Source organism: Dama dama, chromosome 7, assembly GCF_033118175.1.
Source record: "Dama dama isolate Ldn47 chromosome 7, ASM3311817v1, whole genome shotgun sequence".
Lineage (NCBI taxonomy): Eukaryota > Metazoa > Chordata > Mammalia > Artiodactyla > Cervidae > Dama > Dama dama.
Window position 1 is genome coordinate 17,507,222 of NC_083687.1, and position 24,811 is coordinate 17,532,032.

The 24,811-nt window shown below is 49.0% G+C and overlaps 1 protein-coding gene and 1 long non-coding RNA gene across 8 annotated transcripts; both read right to left on the minus strand.

Moving 5' to 3' along the window:
* Nucleotides 1–1,932: 1,932 nt before the first annotated feature.
* On the minus strand, nucleotides 1,933–13,467 carry TREML2 (triggering receptor expressed on myeloid cells like 2). Of its 6 annotated transcripts, none has more exons than XM_061146669.1 (6): nucleotides 13,453–13,467; nucleotides 10,777–10,942; nucleotides 8,348–8,668; nucleotides 5,250–5,670; nucleotides 4,092–4,192; nucleotides 1,933–3,799 (listed from the first exon to the last, which is right to left on the minus strand). In XM_061146669.1, the coding sequence occupies exons 2-6, from the start codon at nucleotides 10,829–10,831 to the stop codon at nucleotides 3,351–3,353; spliced, it is 1,347 nt and encodes a 448-aa protein (XP_061002652.1). In that variant the 5' UTR covers nucleotides 10,832–10,942; nucleotides 13,453–13,467; the 3' UTR covers nucleotides 1,933–3,350. The 6 variants fall into 6 exon arrangements, with proteins under 6 accessions (XP_061002652.1, XP_061002651.1, XP_061002654.1 ...); XM_061146668.1 differs by lacking the exon at nucleotides 13,453–13,467 and adding an exon at nucleotides 13,394–13,447; XM_061146671.1 differs by lacking the exon at nucleotides 13,453–13,467 and adding an exon at nucleotides 9,610–9,650 and having other exon boundaries at nucleotides 10,777–11,147.
* A 3,619-nt stretch (nucleotides 13,468–17,086) lies between these two features.
* On the minus strand, nucleotides 17,087–24,353 carry LOC133059487 (uncharacterized). 2 transcript variants are annotated; one of them, XR_009693573.1, is made up of 2 exons: nucleotides 24,105–24,353; nucleotides 17,087–17,775 (listed from the first exon to the last, which is right to left on the minus strand). It is a non-coding gene; the product is annotated as an uncharacterized LOC133059487 (long non-coding RNA). The 2 variants fall into 2 exon arrangements; XR_009693572.1 differs by having other exon boundaries at nucleotides 23,987–24,353.
* Nucleotides 24,354–24,811: the final 458 nt, after the last annotated feature.

Genomic DNA, 24,811 nt, shown 5'->3' on the forward strand with positions numbered 1-24,811 from the left:
CCCTCCAGGGTCTAGCTGACACCAAGAAGTCTGCAATATCATCTCCCGTTTTAGTATAAAACAAGCCTGAATTCAGACTCGGGTAAGACGTTTCTTTGAGCCCCTTCTCCATCTGCTGGCTTTCCAAATGAAGTTGCTCTTCCATGTCCCAACAACTGCCTGTCCATTTATTTGCCTGTCATGGGGCAAGCAATACGAACTTGGACTCGTTAACAAATTAAGAACCTATTTTCCCTCCTTCTTTCTCCCTTCTCTCCAACCTCTTCCTCCCAAGCCTCAGCTTTCTCCTGTCCACTGAAGAAAAGCAGGGGGCCGAAGGTGAGTGAGAGAGTTCGGCGACACTTCTGAGGTCCCCAGAGGTCAGAGACTTCCCATCCAGGCTTGCTTGGGGGTTGGGACGTTCCATGGGGACTGAGGGAGTGGAGGTGGGGAGATGGAGAGTCATTTCCAAGAATGGAGGTGCAGGGAGGGTCCCTGGCAAGGGTGGGAGAGAGCAAAGTTGGGGTGTGAACATCAGAGGAGACGGGTGGGGAGAGGGAGATGGGTGCAGAAGAAGGGGGAGGGAGAGAGAAGAGGAAAGGATCTCCAACCCTGCAGGTCCTCCCTATAACCCCAGCCCCTAGCTGGCCATTGTCACTCCATAGTGGTTGTTGAAAGGCCACACTAATCAAACACATTAAAAAAATAATGGTCAGTAGATGAGCTACAGAAAAATCATTGTCACAGGCTGTTCATGGTTAATAAACAACCAAGAAAAGAGACAAGTCTGTAAACAAGCCGCAGGGCAGATCAGGCTTATGGGGAACAGCAATTGGCAGGGAGGTTTATAAGCTTAGGGACTAGGCTGGGGAAGAAAAAGGTGGGAAACAGAATGGGCAGACGTCAGGCCACCCGAGGCCACTTGAGGAGCAGTTCTGGAGACAGGCCACCCTTCAGGATCGCCAAGAAGGCAGGGGGTGCCAGGGCTTCAGACTGCCTGTGTCAGTGGATGGAGAGGAACAGGTTGCCCTGAGAGGGGTCTGCCCCAGACAGACTCGAGGCCACCTTCTGCCCTCACTACTCCCAGCCAGGGCAGGAAGCCCCGTAGCCTGAAGAAGAAGCCCGGCCACACAGTGCAGCATCTACCCGTCCAGGCTGATGCAGTGAGAAGCCCATTTGCAGCCACAGGGGACCGTGAACCTCAGGCTCGCCTGCTGGCCCCACAGCAAGAACACGTGTGTCCCCCTGGGCTCAGATCAGGGCTCACAGAGCGAACATCCCGTGGGTGCTGGGCTTCCTTTATTTGCTCCTTCCCTTAGCCATGACAGGAAACCCTTCGCAGGTGCGTCCTGTCGTCTCACCCACTGCTCAGAAAGTCCCTCATCTTGCCCACCAAAGGCAGCAGTGGCCTGGCCTGTCTGATACCTCCCCTGCCCTGCACCGGCCCGCCCTGGGTCTGCTGACGATCGGGGTCTTCCTGGAGCTCCAGGGAGAAGGGCAAACAGGTAGCAGGAAGTGGAAGGCCAGGGTTTGGGGCGAAATGTCCTGGAGGCCTAGAGGTCCAAAAACGCCACCCAGGCCCCGAAGGGCTGGGGAGCTGGGGACATGGTCTGCACCTCCCCACCGCTGTGTGTCTGTCCTTAGCGCGAGTTCACGTGGCAGCTGGCTCCAGGGGTGGGCAGGTCCACCTGGTTCCAGGCGCCCCTCATCCTGGGCAAACAGGGATGGTTGGTCCCCCTAACAACTCCCCTGTACAACATCAGGGCACAGAGGCCTCTGCCTGCTCCCAGCCTCACCTCCTGGGGCCAGACCATGTGGCCGTCTTCCCTCCCTAACCCCTTACAGTCAAGGACAAAACAGAGACATAGGGTCCAACGGTCTTAAAGGTAGAATGTGGCGAGAATCAGACCTGGAAAAGAACTGGAGGACCAAGCAGTCTTTTAGTCAGTTGGGTAAGGTTCGTGTGTTATTCCGTTTTATCCTGAATACAGTTTTGAGAGCTAGGAATTAATGTCCCCTTTCACAAGAGAGGAAACGCGAGGCCCCATAGGGTTAGTGACCCGCACAGGGCCCCACGTGACAGGTGGCACCCCTGGGTCCATGTCCCAAGCCCCTGAAGTACTCTCCTGGACATCCCGCTCTCAGCCGGGGCAGGGCAAGAGGTGTGTGCTTTTCAGGCGGAAAATTAACCCCCTCTTGGTTATACACCGGGTGTTGGCCACACCCTCCTGGTAAGGAGGCTGGTTATCAGTGCGTGCGTGTGTGTCCTGGCACCTGGCCTGTCAGTTCCTCAGTCTGAGTCTCCTCTCTAGTGTCTTCTCCTGGACACAGGGGAGAGAGGCTGCCTCCCTGCTGTCCCCCCGGGATTGTGCCCTGCCCCTTCCTCTCTCCCCGTCTCCACCCTGGAGTGGCGATCCTGGGCTGGCTGCCCACCGAGGCCCCTCTGCGTCACTCCCCTGACTTTGATGTTTGCTGTCCTACCGATGAGGGCAGTGACCCAGGGCTGAGAGCAGAGAGGCCACATCTATCCCCAGACTCTCATTGCAGTGGCCCCAGACTGGTGGACACCCCTCCCCAGGGGAGGATTCCAGCCCCTATTCTTCAGCCTTTGCTGCCAAAGAGGCCAAATCTGAGCCGAGAGCTGGAGAGCAGTGGCGGGGGCAGGGCAGGAGAGACCCCTCTGGCCATTGCGCCCTGACCCAGGCTCCTTGGCTCCATCCCCCCTCCCCGCCCCGGGGAGTTCCTCCAGGCTGTGGGCAGCTCTGAGTTGTCTTTGCTGTGTTACCATTGCATCCTCTTTTCCCCACTTTCTCTGAGCTATGACTTCCCTTCCAGTGGACCCCAGGACTCCCCCCCATCCCCTCCAGGAGTACAGACCCAGAGCTGGGGTGTGGGAACTGGGGGGAAGAGCCTTGGGCAGCCTCTGCATACAGGTCTAGGGACAGGCTGGCCCTGCAGGCGAGGGCTGTCAGCTGCCTGGTCACAGCCATCCCAGGAGGGCCCGGCCAGCAGGCCGCAGTGGGGGTGTGGGCTCCGCTGGTGCCCGGGACCTGAGGGACAAGCAGCTGTGGTCAGCTCAGGGCACACGCGGAGGCCCTGTAGAGGATGCGCGGCCCAGGGGGTGGGAAGCTTAGATAGCTCTGCGGTCCCCAAGGCTTCTACTGACCCCCACCTCTTAGTCACTGTTTCTCCTCCAGGGTGGGACCCTTGTGACATGAGCTGCTTCTGGGACTCTTTCTTCCCCCAAGAGCATAGGGACGCTTGTGGGGAGCAGAGGGACACTGAGAGGGCCCCGGGTCGGGAGAGGGTGGCCCCAGCTGTCCACCCCTCCCCACTCTGCTCTGTAGTAAGAGGTTCCGAGGCTGATGAGATCAGAGGTTCTCTGTCTGCAAACAGCACCCTCGGGGCTTGTCTGCCATCCAGCTGGGGCCCCGGGGGTCTGTGGCTCTCAGGAGAACCGTCTCGGTGGTGCCCCATACCCGCAGAGACCTCCTGCCTGGCACCACGTGCTCAGACTCCCACCCCCGCCAGGATCCCAGCAGCCCAGGGGAGCCGAGTAGGCGCGGCACAGCCTCCAGTTCCAGGAAGGCCTGAGTCCAGGTGGCACAGTCCTCACCCCCAGCCCGGCTCCAACCCAGACAGGGCCCCGTCTTCGCTTCTCCTCTGAGGACTCTCCTGGGAGTCTCCCGGGGCCCCTCTGGAAGAAACTCCTCCCCACTCCACGGTGAAGTGGCTTCAGACCAAGCGGGCCTCCACGGAGGTTCCGGTCTTGCTGGCAAGTCCTTGCAGGATCTGGCAGGGTCACGGCACATGCTGTAGCCTGCGAGGATGGGTAGAGATGCAGAGGGCAGTCCTGCTCAGCACCCGAAGCTCCCGGGCCAGCCCCTCTGCCTCTGCTCTCCGTTTCCAAGTGGCCAGGCCCCAGAAGGTTCCACTGAGCGGTCACTGCCTGCCCACCCTCCCCCCTCTCCTGGGTGCTGAATGGTCCTCCTGACCGCACGTGGGCGAGGACCGACCGCCTGGAGACCAGGGGCAGTCGGGCGCTTTGGAAAGGGTGTCAGACTCCCCAGCGCTCTGTCCTTGGGGGGCTGCGAGGGTTGGGTTCTACTCACTTCCCACATGTCTCTTCTTCCAGAAGCCATAGACCACGATCACGAGCATGGGGAGCAGCGCCAGCACCCCCACGAGCACCACAGGGTAAAAGTCCAGGTATCTGGGGAGACGGGACAGGGCCAGGAGGAGATGAGCACTGGGCACCCCCTCCCAGCCCACGTCTCGCCACACCCCATGCAAGAGGAGTGGGACCCACTAGTCCCGACAGGGAGCGACGGCCTCTCTTCCTTGGGGGCCAAGCTGCGGGAGAAGGAAGTGAGGTGCTCACAGGTCAGGGGGATGAAGCCCCCAGCCCCCAGCAAAGGCATGAGTCTCTCCAGTATTTGGGGGAATACTCTCTGCTGAGGACAGGGGCTCTAAGAGGCACCCATTTTTGACAGAAGAGGCCAAGGTTCTTACTCTCCCCAGCATGACCGAGGATGGCACTTCACACCTTGGTCCTCCAGAATGCACGCTGTGGACACCCTGCCTGTATCCCCCTTTGCTATGTCACTTCCATCCACATGGGTCATCAGCACCTCCGTTAAAAAAACCTGGCAGCTTTCTCTTGTCACTGGCGCCCTCCATGCCACGCATGGCAGGCAGCCCCCCATCGACAGCCAACAGTGGGATATAAAGGCCCCGGCCTCCTCGCCCTCCACATGGCTGCCTGGCACTGGACCCTGGACTCTCCCCAATGGGGCTGAGCCCTTGCTGCCCACGGTGATGACCAGCCTGTGCAAGTGCTCCATCTGCTGCCTTCCCTCCCCTGCCTCACTTCCCCTCGCTCTGTCCCGTGTTCCCAGTACAACATGAATCCTGATCTCCGAGTCCACTCCTGGGGGAACCCAAATTAAAGCGTCCCCACTTCCTACTCTCCGAGATGCTCCCCTTGTGCGGCCCTGACCCTCTGCTCTTCATCCTCAGACTCTGTGCTGACCCAGTCCCACCCTCATTTCCTCCCGCCATCCTTTCTGTCTCTTGTCCACCCCTGCTTCCCATCGCCCATTCAGCAACACGCCAGACTGGATTCCGGGTAGGGTGGGGGGCGAGACAGGGGCTGCTCTGCTGTGACGTTTGCACCGTGCGTTCTGCTCAGGCACCGAGGACTGTTCCCATGTCTGGGAAAACAGTATTCATGTAAGCCCCACCCACCCCGCCGCTCCCCGGCCAGGTACCTGCTGGGGATTAAGTGGTCGAGGAGCGTTCTTCTGGTGGGGTACATTCCCATGGTGGGGGCTCCCGCCGTGCAGAGGCGCGCGGCCTTCGTGGAGGCGGAGGCTGGGCCCGCAGCGGAGGCTCGGGTGTTGCTGGGAGACGCAGTCGCTGTCTGGGACCCGGTGGCCTTCCCAGGCCCCATGGTGGACAGGCCGGTGCTGGAGAAACTGGAGCCCACCACAGAGGTCTGTCTGGTGTTCCCTGAGGTGGGGGAAGGCAATGGTCTGGCCAAGGTGAGGAGTCCAGCTGTGAACACTGTCGCCTGGCTGATGAAAGGGCCACCGGGGCCTGAGGTGGGCGCTGGGCCTGTGGCGATGACCGTTGCACTCTGGAGGATGTTGGGCAGCTTTGTGAGAGGAGTGTCTCCCTTGGTTATGGAGGCTGAGGGACCAGAGAGGGAGGAAGGTGAGGCTGAGTCGGGGTCTTGGTTCTGGAAGCAGCTGATGGCAGCCCACATGCTTGTCTAGGGACTGGGGTGATGGGGGGAGCCGTCCTCATTTCACCCCTTGGACCTAGAATCCAGCTTTGCTGAGGGATCAGGTGTGTGTGTGTTCAGGGGGTGAGGTCAAGGAGGAGGAAGTAGGCACAGCAAAGAAGGAAGAGTCTTTCACAAGTTTTTCAGTGTCCCCTGTCCGGCCACGGGGACGAGAGGATACTTCCCTCCCTACCCCCATCTCTCTTGTCACTTTCTGGACCTTCCTCATTCCTGTAAGTCAGAGATTTCTCTGCTCTGACGTTGAGTGTGACCTTTCCCAGTTGCTCCACGATTGGCGACTGGGATCCGGAGATGAGGACAAGGAAGCATCAAAGACTCCGATTCCTAGGAACACCATGAGCAGGGAGGTCAAATGCCTTCCTTGGGGGCTTAGTAAGAGACACCCGAACTGGTTCTGCCACCGTCATGCATCAGGGCAGGCCTTCAGCATCCCCTTTTCTAGAAGAAGGCTGGAGTTTGGTTGGCGGAGGGGGAGCAGGCAGGAGCTGTGAGGGCTCAGTCTAGGGAGCAGTGTTGAGCCAATCTCATCAGGAAACAGGAGAACGGAGAGAGAGGGATGCTGTGGTGGCGAGAGGGCTGCGGCTGCATCCCGCTGAGAGCATGCATGGACGCTCTCCTGAGGGCCTCACTGAGGGAGGTGCCCATGTTTCTGGGTGAAGGAACCAGAACAAGCAGAATTGGTGAGGTGGGGATAGGAGAAAGGGCCAACCTGGAGCCAGATCTCCCAAATTGTCCTAGTGAGCAATGTGAAGACCCCCAAAGGACCCTTCAAAGAACACACACAGTTCCCCTGGGAGAGCCAGCACTTGGCCACAGAGGATCTAAGAGTAGGGCAGAAAAGAAGTGATGTCCATAGAGCGAGAGACGTCCTGCAGGGTCAGTGAGGTCACATAACCGTTTCCCTCTCCTTCATCCCTACCTCAGTACACCAGGGGGTCGGGAGGTGCAGGACCAGGAGAAGATGATGGAGAGGAACCCTCCTCCCCTACCTCCTGTGATGAAGAAGGGGGGTTGGACAGCAGCTGTCCCCCTTTCCCACTTCAGGTGCCTGGGGCCAGAAAGCTCAGTTTTCAAGAGGTGGTGGAAGGGCATATGTCATTAGAAGTTTTGCAGATTTTTCATTTGCTAGTAAGGTCTGCAAAGTTGGAATCTCCCCAAATTGCAGTTAAGAAATGGAAAGTGAGATCCAGCATAGTACAACAGGAAGATACACTAAGGGGAAAATCATTTCATGTTTAGTTTCAGTTTAGTTGCTCAGTCATGTCTGACTGTTTGCAACCCCGTGAACTGTAGCACGCCAGGCTTCCCTGTCCATCACCAACTCCCGGAGTTTACTCAAACTCATGTCCATTGAGTCGGTGATGCCATCCAGCCATCTCATCCTCTGTTGTCCCCTTCTCCTCCCGCCCTCAATTTCATGTTTGTGTCCCTACAAATGAAGGCTTCAGTAAACTGGTTTTGACTACTTCCCTGGGGCTAAAGCAGAACTGGAGAAGGGAGGAGTGAGATTTGCTCCATGTCTTAGAGATGGCAGTTGCCCAAGTTCAGACCCAATGGGAGATGGGGATGCAGTTGGGTTAGAGGAACCGGGAAGGGTGGAGAGTAATTTTCACAGTCACTGGCAGCTTTTTGCAGGCTCTCTGTCTGGCTCCTTACCCTTTCCTATCTTGTAAATGTAGAAACAGCATAGGGCTTCTTTCTTGGCCCTTCTCTCTTTTTCTATACTAAAGAGAGATCTTTGATCATCTTAAAGTCAAGGCACAATATCACCCCTCTAAAACTCTCCAGTAGCTTCTTCTTGTACCTAGAATAAAACTCTGACCCCCATTTCATGGGCATCAGGACGGCTGTTTGCTTCTCGAACCTCATCTTCTGTTTCTCTGCCCAATACTCAATATACACCAGCTTCTTCTCACCTCAGGGCCTTTGCATGTACAGTTCTCCCCACCTGGAAGTCCTTTGAACCACTCACTTTCAACAGGACTGGAAAACTCTCATCCCACACCTGTTCTGCATGACATCATCTGCTCAGGGAAGTCTTCTTTGACTCCCCACTAACTCAGTCACTCCCCCCACCACAGAACTTTCTAGTTCATCCCATTGTTTCATTTGCTTAAGAACATTCACTGTTATCTGCAACTGTTTGTCTGACAATGTGTTATTGCCTATCTCCTCCCATAGGATAGGAATGTGTCTGGTTTTGCTCACCACTGTGTCCTCAGAGCCTAGAATCGTGCCTGGCAGAGAATCAGGGCACAGCAAATAAATACTGAACAAATGATTGAATAAAACAAAGTACGAAGAGTCCTGAGTTCGAGTCTCATCTTATCCACTTGCTAGCTCTGTGATTCTGAACAAGGTCAGAGCTGCAAAGGACTTTTTCCATCTCATTTTCTTCATCTGTAAAATGCCCATGAAGGCGTCTGTGAGATAACTGTGAAAACCCCACTGTCCATCATGCCCACCAATGGATTATTATCATCCTTGTCATATTTGATGTCAGTGGACTGCAGGGCGGGAAGACACCCCCCAGCATCCCAGCGCCCCAGCAGGCCAGCTCACCTGGAGACACTTCCAGCAGGAAGCCCATCAGAGGGTAGAGGATGCCGGAGCTGTTGCGCATGCACCAGTACCGGCCCGAGTCCTGGCGCCTGAGGGCCACCATGGTGACGTTGACCACCTTGGCCTGGGTATCGTCCTGCAGCAAGTAGCGTGGCCCCTGCACCCCCACACGGGTGAACCCAGGCTCGCACTGCCTCCTCCTGATTTTGCACCAAACCTTACCCTCCACGTGGTTTTTGCGGCTCTTGTAGGAGCACTGCACAGACAGAGTCTCCCCTTCAAAGTGCTGCAATTTTGAGTACACGCGCTCCATGGGGGCACCTGGGGAGACACGACTGGTTGAGCAAGGAGGAAGGAAGCATCTTGAAACTCGAAACTTGTGGTGAAGAGGCAGGTGGCTATTGCTCTGCTCTCATGGAACTCAAAGGAGAAATACAGCCCAACTCTGATGGAGGGGGACATAGGCCCCCTCCCCCAGGGAGCTCTCGGTCTGTTGGAGGAGACACTAGCCCTGCCCTCTAGGAGTTCCCAGACTGATGGGGAAGACAGTTGTCCAGTGCCCTTGGAGAAATCCTAAAATGATGAGGAAGATACAGGGCTAGCTAGATACATACAGAGGAACTCCCAGTATAATGGTGGGGAACTCCCAGTATAATGGTGGAGACACAGGCATAGCCCACAGGGAGCCCCTAGTTTATCAAAGGAAGCTTAGCCTTTACATTTAGGGAACTTCAGCAGACACAGCCCTTTTCTTTGTGGCATCTTCTAGTCCGATGGGAGAGTGATAAGCCCCGTGTTCAGGGTCTTGTCCTGCCCTCAATGAGACACAGACGCAAATGCAAGTCATCATTCTGAAATTCCAGAGCCCAGTGAACTTAGGTAGGTGAGAAAATTCAGGCTTGGAAAATATTAACAGTAGTTATTTGTTTCACAAACAGTTTCATTCTAGTCATCTTTTAAATAACAAGTTGTCTGAATTCACTCTAATTGATGTTTAATTGTAAAATATTCTAGTTACCTAAAACCCATAGATTCAGCATGTCCAAATATGTGTATCAACTCCCGGTTGTGTTTAAACCAAAGATCTCTACAGTTCTTCACTGTTCATAAGTTGCCCTCTATCCCTAGGAAGCAGATGTGGTCCGGGAGCTTCATAACCCTTAGTCTGATGAGGAGAGGATAGAACTAGGGCTGAGGGTGGTAAGCCAGGGGACAGGAAGAAGGAGAAGGCTGCAGTGGGGGCCCTCCACCCCTCTACCCACCTTCCGCTCAGCAGTTACTCCTCTATCTCCCTCAGAGTCTTCTGCAAACACATACACAGAGTACAGAACATACATTTTGGAGAATGTATACAGAACATACCTACATAAACATAGGTTAAAACTCGATTCTATCACTGACTGTGTGAGCAGACCGTGTAAGGCCTCTGTTTCTTATCCGTCTCTGCTTGGCTGTGAGAACTGACCCTGGACAGCGCCCTAAACGTGGTACGTGCGCAGTGCATGCCTCCTTTTCCCCAATGCAGGTTGCTCCAGGCTTTCCCAACGGAACCCAGAGCTGCGATGGCCAAGAAAGAGCCCAGCATCCAAGACGTCCACCTTAGTTTCCAACCCAGCTGCCGCTAGAGTTGAGGCTTGGAGTAAGGTAATGCCCCCTCTTGTATCACTTTGTCCCATGCAAATTAAACAGAATAATCCCACTCAATTATTTGGCAGGTGACAGGTTTGGGGGACCCCAGGAGACACTCTTCTGCCCTGGCAGATGGGGGCCTTTCTAGGAGAGGTGTACGGATGGGACGACCTTGAAAAGGGTCTCCAGGGCACTATGTTCATATGTGCCCACCTTTCAGCCCTTTCACAGGCGGTGCCCAGAACTGAACGGGAAGTGGTAACTTGGTTGCCATGGCAGCAAGGGAGGCAGAATTGGGTGAGGTCCCCTTAAGGAGCATTTAGTAGCTGTTGGGTGAGAGAGAGGGCTTCAGGGATTGCTTCCCTCCCCACCAAGGACAGCAGATAGGGACGGGGGTTGTGACCCCAGTGTTCCAAGAAAAAGCAAGTTCAGCAGCCACACCCGTAAGGTAATGCTTCTCATAAAGAACCAACAGGGCCTTCCTGACAGAGGCCCAAGGGAGGAGGGCTTGTTGTGTGAGGAAAGGGAGTGGCCCTGGTCAGAAGTCCTGAGGAAGCTGGGCAGATAAAGGGGCCCATGCAGAGAGGGTCCAGAGCTTTATCTTAGTTGGTGAGGCCTAGGTTAGCTTTCCTCAGGGCCACATATGCGGCTGGAAACTTCTCACTGTAAGGGGTGACTAGGTCTGCCAGACCTCCTCCTCCTCCTCCTCCAACCCCACAAGATCACTGGGCAAGAAAAGCAGGAAGGGGGTCCAGGGACAGACCGTTTCCTCCCCCCTAGCCGCCCACCCACCCTCTCACCTGAGACAGGGCCCTGGACCCACAGCAGCAGCAGCAGCAGGAAGGCGGGAGGCATGGCTCCATGCAGTGGGGATGGGCACAGCCAGTGGGGGGCAGGGATCCAAGGTTAGGGGCCCAGGCCTATCCTGGCCGGGCCATTTGGGTCTGCCAGGGAAGACCTGGGGTTCTAAATGTGAAGTTGCCCATTTAGGGAAGTGAGGAAGTTGTGGGACCCACTGTGATCAGCAGACCGCGGGAGCCCACAGAGCCTACAAGAGGGCGGCGCCGGGGCAGTTTCCGCCCCTCTTCCTCGAAACTTCAGGCAGGTGTGGCTGCTCCACCCAGTCTGGGGCCTCCCCGCCCAGGAAGGACTCTCAGGGTCAGAAGAGTCCTGACCCTCTTCAGGTTCCCTCCCAGAATCTGGTGCAATAAGAGTGCTGTCCTCTGAAGCCCGTTATTCACCTAGAGGGGTAGTGTGAGGTTTCTAGAACCTCAGGTACAGACTTCTCTGGAATCCTCTGGCTCAGAGACCATGAATATAGGCTCCGGGGCTGCAGCAGGGCATCTCAGACCTGTTTTTCACACACCCACATTCACACGGAGCTTCCTGTAAACTCCCATTCATTTTTTCATTCATTCATTCCTAAATGCATGCGTTCATTCTGGCACTGCCTTTCTCTCTCCCAGGCTCCTGGCTAGTCTGAGCAGTCACTCATGTTCACACTTGCAGATAACCCTTTACATGCCCAGATGCAACCTTATTTTTTGTCACTATTAGAGTGTGGCAACCCACTCCAGTATTCTTGCTTGGAGACTCTCCATGGACAGAGAGGCCTGGCAGGCTACAGTCCGTGGGGTTGCAAAGAGTCGGACACGACTGAGTGACTAAGCACACAGCACAGAGTGTGTGAAAAAAGAAGCAGCAAATTGTAAGACTTGGAGAATAAAGTTTGGGTTCAGGGAGGAGCACCTGTGCTCTCACATGTGGGCACACATACACACACACTCTCATACACACTCACACATACACATGCACTCACACACTCATACACACACACTCACACTCACACATACACATGCACTCACACACTCTCATACACACACACACTCATACACATGCACTCACACACTCTCATACACACACACTCACACTCTCATACACACACATTCACACTCACTCTCATACACACACTCTCATACACACACACACACTCATACACACTCACATACACATGCACTCACACACTCATACACACACACTCACACATACACATGCACTCACACACTCTCATACACACACTCACACATACACATGCACTCACACATACACATGCACTCACACACTCTCATACACACACACACTCATACACATGCACTCACACACTCTCATACACACACACTCACACTCTCATACACACACATTCACACTCACTCTCATACACACACTCTCATACACATACACTCTCATACACACTCACACACTCACATACACATGCACTCACACACTCATACACACACACTCACACATACACACACTCTCATACACACTCACACACTCACACATACACATGCACTCACACATACACACGCACTCACACACTCTCATACACACACACTCACACACTTATACACACACTCACACTCATACACACACATTCACACACTCATACACACATTCACACTCACTCTCATACACACACACACTCATACACACACACTCACACACTCTCATACACACACATTCACACTCACACTCTCATACACACACACACACACTCATACACACACACTCACACTAACCCATTCTCATATACACACACACTCAAACACACTCACAGACTCACATACACGAGCACACTCTCATACATACACACATATATGAACACACTCTCATACATACACATTCACATACACTAACACATTCTCATACATACACACACTCAAACACACTCACAGACTCACATACACTAACACACTCTCATATATACACACTCACAGACTCACATACACTAACACACTCTCATATATACACACTCACAGACTCACATACACTAACACACTCTCATATATACACACTCACAGACTCACATACACTAACACACTCTCATATATACACACTCACAGACTCACATACACTAACACACTCTCATATATACACACACTCATACACACTCACAGACTCACATACACAAGCACACTCTCATACATACACACACATATATGAACACACTCTCATACACACACATTCACATACACTAACACATTCTCATACACACACTCAAACACACTCACAGACTCACACTAACATACTCCCATACATACACACTCACTCACACTTACACACATCATGGTGCCTATTGGGTATGTGATATAACTGCAGTATCCCTTTGGGGAAGGGGAAAGCTCACATACGCTAACATACTCTCATACATACCTATACACACACTCAAACACTCATACATTCACATACACTCACACACACACATACACTAGCACACTCTCATACATACACACACACTGTCATACTCACATATACACTCACTCTTACACTACGTGCACACACATTAACACTCTCACACTCACATACACACTCACATAGACACACGCACAGAAGCTGCCTCTCCTTTTCCATACTCACATGTCTCCTTATCTTTATCCCTCTCTCTGCCTCTCCTACCATCATCTCTAATCACCCACCAGCTCCATCCGGACTCCTGCTCCCCGCTGCAGCCTTCCTAAAGCAGCCCGCGTTTCCCTTCCGCCACCCCCACCTCCACTCCAGAAACCACACCCCCAGTCCCCTGCTCTGGCCCCCGGCCAGCACCCAGGCATGCTCCCTCAGCTTCCTCTCAGCCCACATTATCTCTGCTATACAGCTGTCTGGCTCCAGCTAAAATGACCCAGCATCTGGCCCAAGACTCCACCCTTCACTTAGTCCTCAGGGCTGAGAATGAGAAGGGACTTCTGACACCCAGGACCTGCATCATAGGCTCCTGGGCGTGTGGGGACCCAGGTGGACCCCCCTGACTATGCGTCCTCCCCCTCCTCACCTATGCCAACTTTCTCCTTAGATGGGACTCAGAGTAAAACATCCTCAAGTCTGCATGGCCACAGCCTTAAAATGAGCTTGAAGCCCCAAATCCCAAAGCAAGGAAGTTGTATTTTTGCTGATCCCAAATTTTAGTCTCAACATCCACTCATTCATTTATTGCTTCTTTCAGTCTTATGTGCTACATGTGGCACTAGGCACTTGGGATAGGAAGAGATATGGTTGTCACTTTAGACCTCTCAATATGTTTTTCTCAATCACCCTTTTTTATTTTCTCCCCCAGTTTAGCACTGCTCCCCAGAGACTGTCTGGGGACAGTCTCTCCAGTCAGAGACTGTCTCTCCTCCCAACACAAAAGGTATCTTCCTTTCTTTCCTCCATCCAAACAGTAAATGGCTTCAGGACTCAGGGCATCTCATTTATCTCTTGTGGGGACCACATGTGCTTAGACTCTATGCTTCTATTAACCCCCTACTGTGTCCCTAGCACTGAGTGAGGCCGTGTGAAAAATGCATTCACTGTGATAGCTGCGTTGACAAGAAAATAAAAACCCACATGCTCTCATTCCACTCAACAGAGGAAGCATAAATTGGATTCAATGTTTCTGAGGAAAATTTGGAAAGATTTATTAAAATATCTAAAAATTTGTACACATTACTTAGACTTTTATATACAAAATAATTTAACACAACAGGATATTTTTGTGTCTTTCTATTTTGGATTAAAAAATTAAGGTCTAATTTACATAAATAAAATTCACCCTTTTCAGTAGAAAGTTCTGGGAGTCTGATAAACCCATGGGGACTTGTAACCACCACCATAATCAAGATATAGAAGTGTTTCGTTACCCGCAAAAGGTTCCTAGTGTCTTTTTGTAGTCTTCCTCTCACCCCACCCTCAGTTCCTAACAAACTGATCTGGTGTTTTTCCCTCTATAGTTCTGCCCTTTCTGGAATGTTATAAAAATGGAATGGTTCAGTATCTAGCATGTTTTTTTATTGACGTATATTGACTTAACAATGTTGTATTAATTTCTGCTATACAGTGAAGTGATTCGATTATACATATATACATTCTTTTTTATATTCTTTTCCATTATGGTTTATCACAGGATACGGAATATAGTTTCCTGCGCTATACACTAAGGCCTTGTTGTTCATCCACTCAGTATATATTAGTTTGCATCATGCTCCATTTTGTCCAACTCTCCGTGACCCCATGGACTGTAGCCCACTAGGCTCCTCTGTCCATGGAATTTTCCAGGCAAGAATACTGGAGTGGGTTGCCATTTCCTACTCTAAGGGATCTTCCCAACTCAGAGAGCAAATCCGTGTCCTCTGTGTCTCCTGCATTGGCAGATGGATTCTTTATCACTGCGCCACCTGGGAAGCCAACAGTTTGCATCAGCTAATCCCAAACTCCAAATCACTTCCCTCTCGCAGCCCCTCTCCCTTGGCAATCACAAGTCTATTCTCTATGTCTGTGGGTCTGTTTCTATTTTGTTGATAAGTTAATTTCTGTCATATTGTAGATTCCACATACGAATGATATCGCATGGTATTCATCTTTCTCCTTCTGATTTACTTCACTTAGCATAATAATATCTAGTTCCTTTCATGTTCCTGCAAATGGCATTATTTCATTCTTTGTAAATTGCGTAGTGTTCTATTTATATATGTACCTCATCTTCCTTATCCATTTATCTTTTAATTGACATTTAGGTTGTTTCCATGTCTTGGCTATTGTGAATAAGGATGCTCATGAACATAGGGGTGCGTGTATCTTTTTGAATTATAGCTGTGTCCACATATATGCCTAGGAGTGGGATTGCTGGATCATATGACAACTCTATATTTAGTTTTCTGAGGAACTTCCATACCATTTTCCATTGTGGCTGCACCAACTTACATTCCCACCAACAGAGTTGGAGGGTGTCTTTTTCTCCAGTGTGTAGCATATTAGGCATTTGAGATGTTGTGTGTTGAGTATATCAATACTTTGTTTCTTTTTATTGCAAAGCAGGATCCTACTGTATGGATGTATCCTAACTGTTTATGCATATCTCTCCCAGTTCAGGGATAATAAGATTTGGTTTCCAGTTTGGGATTATTCCAAATAAAACTACTACAAATATTTACACACAGGGTTTTGTGAAATGGGCTTACGTTTCACTTGGGTAAATACCTAGAGCAGGATTTCTGGGTTCTATTGTAAGATTGTATTTAATTTTTTAAAAACAGACTAATTGTTTTCCAATGTGGCTACACCATTCTGCATTTCTACCAGTGATGTTCCAGTTGCTCCCCTATCCTTCATAGCATTTTGATATTGTCAAGTGTTGTTCTTCCCGCCCGCTCCCCCCATTCTAATAGTATGTAGTAGTATTTGTTGTGGTTTTATTTTGCATTTCTCTAATAACTAATGATATTGAGTATCTTTTGTTATACCTATTTGCCATCAATATATCTGCTTTGAGATAGGGTCTGTTCAAATCTTAATTTTTTATTTGTTTGTTTTCTTCTTATTGAATTTGAGGACTCTTTATATAGTCTAATAGGTCTTGAATCAAATATGTGTTTTGCAAATATTTTTCCCAATCTGTGTTTTTTATTTTCTTAATAGTATCTTTCAAGAGCAAGGGTTGTAAATTTTTATGGAGTCTCCAATATATCACTTTTTATTTATCATACCTTGGTGTTATATCTAAGAAATCTTTGCTTAACCCAAGGTCACAAAGATTTTTTAACAGTCTTCTTGAGATTTAGTTCACACATTATAAAATTGACACACTTAGAGTGTACACTCCAGTGGTTTGGGGGATATTCACTGAGTTGTGCAACCATCACCACAATCCAGTTTCAGAACATTTCATCACCCATGTCCATGAGCAGTCACACCCTGAATAAGTTTCCTATTACTCCTATTACTGCAAATGTGATGACTTAAAACAGTAGAAATGTATTCTCTCGCAGTCCTGGAGGCCAGGAGTCTGAAGTCAATATCACTGAACCAAGATCAAGGTATTAGTAGGGCTGCAGCGTCTTCAGCGACTATAGGAAAGAAGCTGGTCCTTGCCTCCTCCAGCTTCTGGTAGTGCCAACATTCTGCAGCTAGTGACTGTATCACTCAAGTCTTCAAAGTCAGTATCTTTAATAAAAAGGAATTAAATTGTCATTTGTAGAGACGTGGATGAATCTAGAGGCTGTCATACAGAGGCAAAGTAAATCAGAAAGAGAAAAACAAATATCATATATTAACACATATATGTGAAATCTGAGGAAATTGGTATAGACGATTTTATTTACAAAGCAGAAATAAAGACATAGACACAGAGAACAAATGTATGGATACCAAAGGGGAAAAGGTAAGATGAATTGGGAGATTAGGATTGACATGCATGCTAAATCGCTTCAGTCATGTCTGACTCTTTGCAACCTCATGAACTATAGTCGGTCAGGCTCCTCTGTTCATGAGATTCTCCAGGCAAGAATGCTTTGAGTGAGTTACCATGCCCTCCTCCAGGGGATCTTCCTGACCCAGAGATCTAACTCATGTCTCTTACGTCTCCTGCATTGGCAGGCAGGTTCTTTTCCACTAGCACCACCTGGGAAACCCTTGGAATTGACATATATACTCTATTGACACTATGTATAAAATAGATAAGTAATGAGAACTTACTGCATAGCACAAGGAACTCTTACTTAGTGCTCTGTGGTGACCTAAATGGAAAGGAAATCCAAAAGAGAAAGGATATATGCATACATGTAGCTGATTCACTTTGCTGTATGGTAAAACTAACACAGCATTGTAAAGCAACTATACTCCAATAAAAATTTAAAAATAAAAGGATCTTCAGATTTCTTTTTTCAAAAAAGCACAAAAACAAAGTCAGCATCTTCAAATCTCTGCTTCATCTTCACATCATCTTCTCGGAATATTTTCTGTGTGTGTTCAAATCTCCCTTCACCTCCCTGTTAGAAGGATATACATGATTGCATTTAGTACTAGCCACCTAGTCCATAATAGTCTCCCCATCTCAAAATCCTTAACTACATCTGAAAGAACTCCTCCTTTTTTTAATCATATAAGTATCATTCACAGGTTCCAGGGATTAGCACGTGGAGATCTTTTGGGAGACCATTTTCCCACTTATTATTCTCCCTGTTCCTTCCTATCTCAGCACTGCAGCACCAAGCCACCGCTAATCTACTTTCTTTCTGTATCAATTTCTCTATTCTGGAAATTTCAGGAAAACAAAATTATATAATACGTGGTGCTTTGTGACTGGCTCCTTTAGCATAGTGTTTTTGAGATTCATCCATGTTGTAGCAGTACTTTCTGCAACAAGTTATATCGCTATGTCATTCCTTTAAATAGCTGAACAGTATTCCACTGTAGGGATATACATGTTGTTTATTCACTCACCAGTCAATGGACATTTTATCTGTTGAAACTGACTACATGGTCCTAAAATTTATATGGAGATGCAAAGGTTATAGAATAGCCAAAACAATCTGAAAAATGAAGTTGAGGTACTTACATTACCTGATAGATATATTTGCTGTGAAGCTACAGTCAATAAGACAGTGTGAAGTTAGTGTAAAGACAAATAGATCAATAGAATAAACTAGAGGATCCAGAAATAGGCCCATATATACAGTACATCAATTTTTGCTCACGGGGACAAAGTGGGGAGGGTCTATATCTACTTTGTCCATGACTCTGTGTCCTCACCACTGATCTCATGAGAGCATTCATCTGTGCCGTGTTAACTGGACTCCTCGGCTCAGTTAGAAGCCTGGGCCTGCGTTAAGACCCCCCACATCTCTAGCCCCCTGTGTCTACTCCCCTTGTGGGCCCACTCCATGCTGGTCCTGCCTCAGGCTGTCCTGGAGCTTGCCCACTTCTCCAGCCCCTGCAATGCCTCCAAGGGCCGCTCCCCAACTCACCTCACTTACCAGAGGGCCACAAGGGGCCCCTCTCGCAAGACGCTGGTGCAGAGAACTCCAGGCTGCAGCCACCACCTCGGCCTGCCCTGAGCACATAGCATCTGGCCGCACACCCTGGCCTTGACTCTGTGCTATGTTCCATCACCACCCTGCAGTGGGCATGCTTCCATCCTCTCTAGAGAGCCTGCAAGTCCGCCGAGGGCCACGCCAGCCTCTCACTTACTTCTGTGAGCCCGGCTTTGCTCAACCCTGCATCGCTGTTCTCACAAGCGCCTTGTTAGCCTGAGGAGGGGACGGCAGAGCAGGTCTCAAGCCTCCTGCCTTTTTCCTTGCAGAGGCTGCGCAGCAGAGCAGGCCAGGGACCTGCCCACATTTCACAGACTTCACAGAGAGATGCCCAAGTTGGGCATTTGAATCCTGCCCTTCAACCCCGCACCCCCTCACCTCAACACTTCACTCACCGCTGAGCAGCCCCCATGCACCCTAGCCTCCAGTGTAGCCTCATTATCCATCCAGATGGGCTGCACTTGCACTTGTTTTGAGCTAGCACAAGATGGCTTTGGAGTAGACTTGAGGGGAATAGGGCAAAAGGATTGGGGCACCAAAATAGCACAAACCCTTTCTTTGAGGAAGGAAAATTAAAATTCAGAAGTGTGATTCTCTAAGGGGAAAAAAATCTGCTTTAGTGAAATGGAAACTCTTAATCAAACTGCCCAGTTATGAAAATACAGTGTGCGGTGTGCTATAATGGAGAAGGCAATGGCACCCCACTCCAGTGCTCTCGCCTGGAAAATCCCAGGGACAGAGGAGCTTGGTGGGCTGCTATCTATAGGGTCGCAGAGTCGGACACGACTGGAGCCACTTCGCAGCAGCAGCAGTGTGCTATAAAAAGTTGTAATCTGTATTAATAAGACACTAAATTTATAACAAGGAACTGAAAGCTTTGTCAGCCAGTTTTGTTGAAGCAGAAATTGAGAATACAGTGCTGTCCAAGAAAATTCCCCACCGTGATGTGTTCCATGCCTTCCCATCAAACACAGTAGCCACTCCCACGTGTGACTGTTCTGCTCTGACATGTGACACGTGTGACTGAGGAACCGATTCTTATTTTTCACTTAATTTTAATTCATTTAAATGCACATGTAGTTAATGGCTAGAGTATTAGCACAGCTCTAGATGGTGGAGATGGACATTCACAAGATCCTGCCCCACTCCTCCTAAGGGACTGATTTCTTCATTGTGTCCTGTTTGTGTCAAAATTGTAAAGCTAACAAAAGTTAATGTGTGAGAATATCTTCAAACATTGTGTAAAAGACAATATTCAGGATATTACGGTGCTTCTGACTGGGAAGGACATCTTGAATAAGATCCCAGGACCTAAGTCGTAAGGGAGAAATGGATGGGTTTAATTACATTCTTGAAATGCTGGCTTCTTGAAAATCACCGACACAAGCTGTTGATAAGAGAAAGATGAGTTTATTGCTCACAGAGGTCAAGAAGAACTCAGCCTCAGCAGAGCTGTGTGAGCATCTTACATAAGACAAGATCAGAATGCAGTGGGAAGTTCGGTTCAAGGCAAGTCTTTCAAAGAAGGGGTGGGATTAAGACTGGGGAAAGATCACAGTACAGTAGCCCAGGATTGGTAGAAAGAGCAGCCCCTATCCCAGAAGACCTGCCCTTGGTTCCTAAAGTAATCATTTCTGATTTTATGATGTTCTGAAAACTCTCAATTTACAGAATGCTAAAACAGACCAGCTTTTACTTATGTGGCTGCCAAGGAAGCTGAATTTTCCAGATGTCACTGTGTAATGAATGATCATGTCAGTATCCCAGGAACAGAAGAGACTGATGGGAAATAGTCATTTTTAAAACACACTGAAGTTTCCAAGAAAAGTAGCGCAAATTTTGGAATTTATTTTCTGGGTCTGTATCTTATTATGGCTTCAGGGTGATATATAGCAAATAATAATATCCAAAATATTGTTTTGGGGAAATAGGAAGTTGATATTATAACATGACTTTATGATAGATAAGAGAATGTATTTGCCATAACATAACAAAGAGGGGGTGTTTGTTTTCTACTCAGTTTATCTTTCATTGACAGCAAGAAAAAAAAATCTTTAAAATTTGAACTATTTGCATCTCAGTTTTGGCTGAGATTGCTTGGGCAGATGCTGTGGAATTAACTTCTGTTCCCACCTCCCTCTCTTGGGCTTCATGTAATGAAAGGTCTGCAAAATCACTTCTCAGGATTTCTGGCAGCCATGGCTCCAGAGATAATTTGGGCTCCACCAATCCAAGGCATCTGTATGAAACTTAAATTTGGAACTGAGTTGAGTAGGAAGAAAGGCATCCATTTTGCTGGTATAGAGTGTGGATGACATGGGGTGAGTCTGGGACCAGAAACAATCCTGTAGCTTCCTGATTTAGAAAGTTTACTGATGCCTCAGAGTCCTAACTATGGGACGAGCAGTGGCCCCTTAATCACCCCACCATGTATGTGGCTTTGACAGTCATTCCAAGAAACTCAAGAGTAGAAATTAAAAGATGCTTGCTCCTTGGAAGAAAAGCTAGCTTTGAAAAACCTAGATGATGCATTAAAAAGCAGAGTCATAACTTCGCTGACAAAGGTCTGCATAGTCAAAGCTCTGGCTTTTCCAGTAGTCATGTATGGATGTGAGAATTGGACCATATAGAAGGCTGAGTGCTGAAGAATTGATGCTTTCAAACTGGTGCTAGACAAGACTCTTGAGAGTTCCTTGGACAGCAAGGAGATCAAACCAGTCAATCCTAAAGGAAATCAACCCTGAATATTCGTTGGAAGGACTGATGCCGAAGCTGAAGCTCCAATACTTTGGCCACCTGATGCGAAAAGCCAACTCACTGGAAAAGGCCCTGATGCTGGGAAAGATTGAGGGTAAGAGGAGAAGGGGGTGACAGAGGATAAGATGGTTGGATGGCCTCACTGACTCAATGAACATGAGTTTGAGCAAACTCTGGGAGATAGTGAAGAGCAGGGAAGCCTGGTGTGCTGCAGTTCATGGGGTAACAAAGAGTCAGACATGACTTAGCAACAACAACTTAATATTCTATTTTTAAAGGATGCATTTCTATTGTACTTAAAATAGATACATTGGATTTTGTTATCTGCAACTGAACCTTGACTAATATAAGTTCAAAGGAAAGATCCCACATTGCAAAGTGAGCTGGGAGACCAGTATACCACATGCAGAAAGGTATCTAAACCTTACCCACATCAAGGATATAAAGTTGTAGGGGTTTTGAAGATTAGGAGAGGATGTGGGGAGACAGTTTTGGAGTCCTATGACCCTAAGGGCAGAAGGGAGTGGATGCCTGCCCCTTATCTCAAGTCTAAGGAGAGGGGCTTCAAGGTCACAACTTGGAGAGCTTGTTGAGTGTCCCCTGGAGTTTGGAGGACGCAGCAGACTGGTGTTTGACTCAAACCTGAGAACTACAACAGGCAGAGACTGCTGATGGCTCCCTGTCTCCATGGCAGAGTGAAGGAAAGATGACTGTATAGGGATCCACCAGAGCTCCAGTTTGCTGGAATGAGTGAAGTGGATATGTCCCGTGGACCAGATGTGAGCTTCACACATGTGAAACTTTCAGCAAAGGTTTAATAGGTCTGGTCTTAAATAGCTGCCTGGAGCTGGGGAGACCTCAGTGGAGGAAGGAAGTTAGAGGTCCATAGGTATAAGGGAGGAAAAATCATTTTCCTTCTACCCTTCTGAGTTCTTGGCTGAGACCCCTGTAATAAAATAAGATTAAGCACTTCCCTGTGATCCACTGGTTAAGAATCTGCCTTCCCATGCCGGGGACGTGGGTTTCATCTCTGGTCCAGGAAGACCCGACATGCCATGGGTCAACTAAGCCCACATGCTACAACAAAGACCCAACAGAGCTAAAATAAAATAATAGTAAAAATAAATAAATCAAATAAAAATAACTAGCTTTAGTTTTTTTTTTTAAAAAAAAAGAAGATTAATAAGAGAAAAACAAACAAGCTTTTAAACATGCATACCTCATGTAAAGGTGGGAGATGCCCAGGGTAAAATGAGGAACTCCACAAGGTGTTTTAGAACTCTGGCTTAAATACCATCTTCAGTTACAAACAAAAGAAAGACATGGGGAGTCTACGTGGACAGATCCAGCTGGTACTAACCTCTTTCTCTTCTCAACCCTCAATACCAGTGATCACCCTATGCCTGGTTACATCACCACCATCCACCATAACTTTTAGCTAGCACCTACCGTCCATAAACCCTGAGCCAAGAATTTACATCAGTCTGCTTGTATTTGTGTACTAATATTTATAGTTGTGCTGGGCCTTTGTTCCTGTGCTCGGGCTGCTCTTTATTTGTGGCAAGTGAGGGCTACTCCCTAGTTGCAGCTCATGGACTTCTTATTGCAGTGGCTTCTCTTATTGAAGAGCAGTGGAATCTGGGGCACACAGGCCTCAGTAGTTGTGGTATACAGGCTTAGTTGCCCTGAGGTAGGTGGAGTCCCCAGACCAGAGATCAAATCCATGTCTCCTGCACAGATAGGCAGATTCTTAACCACTGGACCACCAGGGAAGTCCATCTGTCTGCTTTTAAACTCTCGGAACAACCTTCTGAAGAAGGTACCATTTACAAATGAATACTTCTGAATAGGGACTCAAATGAGGAAAAAGGGGCTCAGAGAGGATAGAGGACTTCCTAAGGTCACAGATTTAGAAAGTGGCAGAGATAGGATTTGAAGCCTGCTCTGTCTGATTCTAGAGCCCTTACCTTCTTTCCATCCCATCTCTGTGTCTTGCTAGGGCAACTTCCACCATAATTTTGCCTCCATGTTGCTTCTTGGCCCTTTTCTTGTTATTTGCCCTTTCCTCTATTAATGTTCCTCTATCTTAGTACCTGATTCCTTTAGAGGGGGACTGCCCTCCACATATCAGCAGATCAAGGAGAGATCATTTGGTTGACTTCACATAGTTTTCTCAGCCTCAAGGTGCAGGAGAAGAACCTCCAGCCTCTATTTCATCATCCAGTCCCTGCTGGGACAGGGTCAAACAGGACAGTATGCATTCATGACCTTCCTTTCCTGCTTCTCCATCTTTAATACACACGTGCCCTGATCCCACTTCAGTCCCTCCTTAAGAAATGAGAGAAAACCCCTCTTCTTAAGTAGGCATCTCCCCTTAGCCATCTACATCCTTCTCCCTGCCTCTCCTTACCTGAGACCCGGAGCAGCAGCAGCAGTTGCCATGGTCACTCCCAGAGCCCTCCCCCTCCACTTCATCCCGCTCCCTGGATCCACTGTGCATTGGTCGCTTCAGCATCTTTTCCACTTACTGGAGGCTGTTGCCTCACTTGGGTGTTTTCCATCTTCCCTGAGGAGGCTTGGTTGTCAGTTTACAGTTGAGAAACCCTGAGAAAAATGTAACAAGACATGGCAGCTCAGGAAAATGCAGAAGAAAGAGAAGAGAGAGGTCACTGCCCTTGTGACATCTTCCTTCCTGCTTTCATCATGTCACTATGCAATTGGGCAACACTCAGCAGCTCCCCATTCTCCACAAGAGCAAGTCTAGACCCATCCATCTGATGTCCCACCTCTCTGCCACCAAGACTGCCTCCAGCCACCAGAACATTCTCATCACTGGCCACTGACCACTATATCCCACAACCCCTCCTACCAATCTCCCTGCCTGCCTGACACTGTGTATCCAGCTTTGACTTGCCTTTTGAGGCCTGAGTCAAGCTTTCCCAATGACCCACCTTCTTCCATCTTATTCCACCCCATGGTTCCCAAGGATGGGCATGTGGCTGAGTCACTCAGGAAGCTTTGTGAACATACACCCGTCTGAGCTCCACCCCCAGACACACTGATTTGATAAGTCTAGGGAGGGCCTAGGAACCTGCATTTTAACAAGCATACCAGGTGATTCTGAAGCAAGTGATCCAAATAGAGGATGAATCAGAGTTCATCCATATCCAAATGTCCTATACGAGTCAGTTAGCCCCCAAAGTGTTCCTCAGGTGCTCTGCCTGGGTCTAAGGTA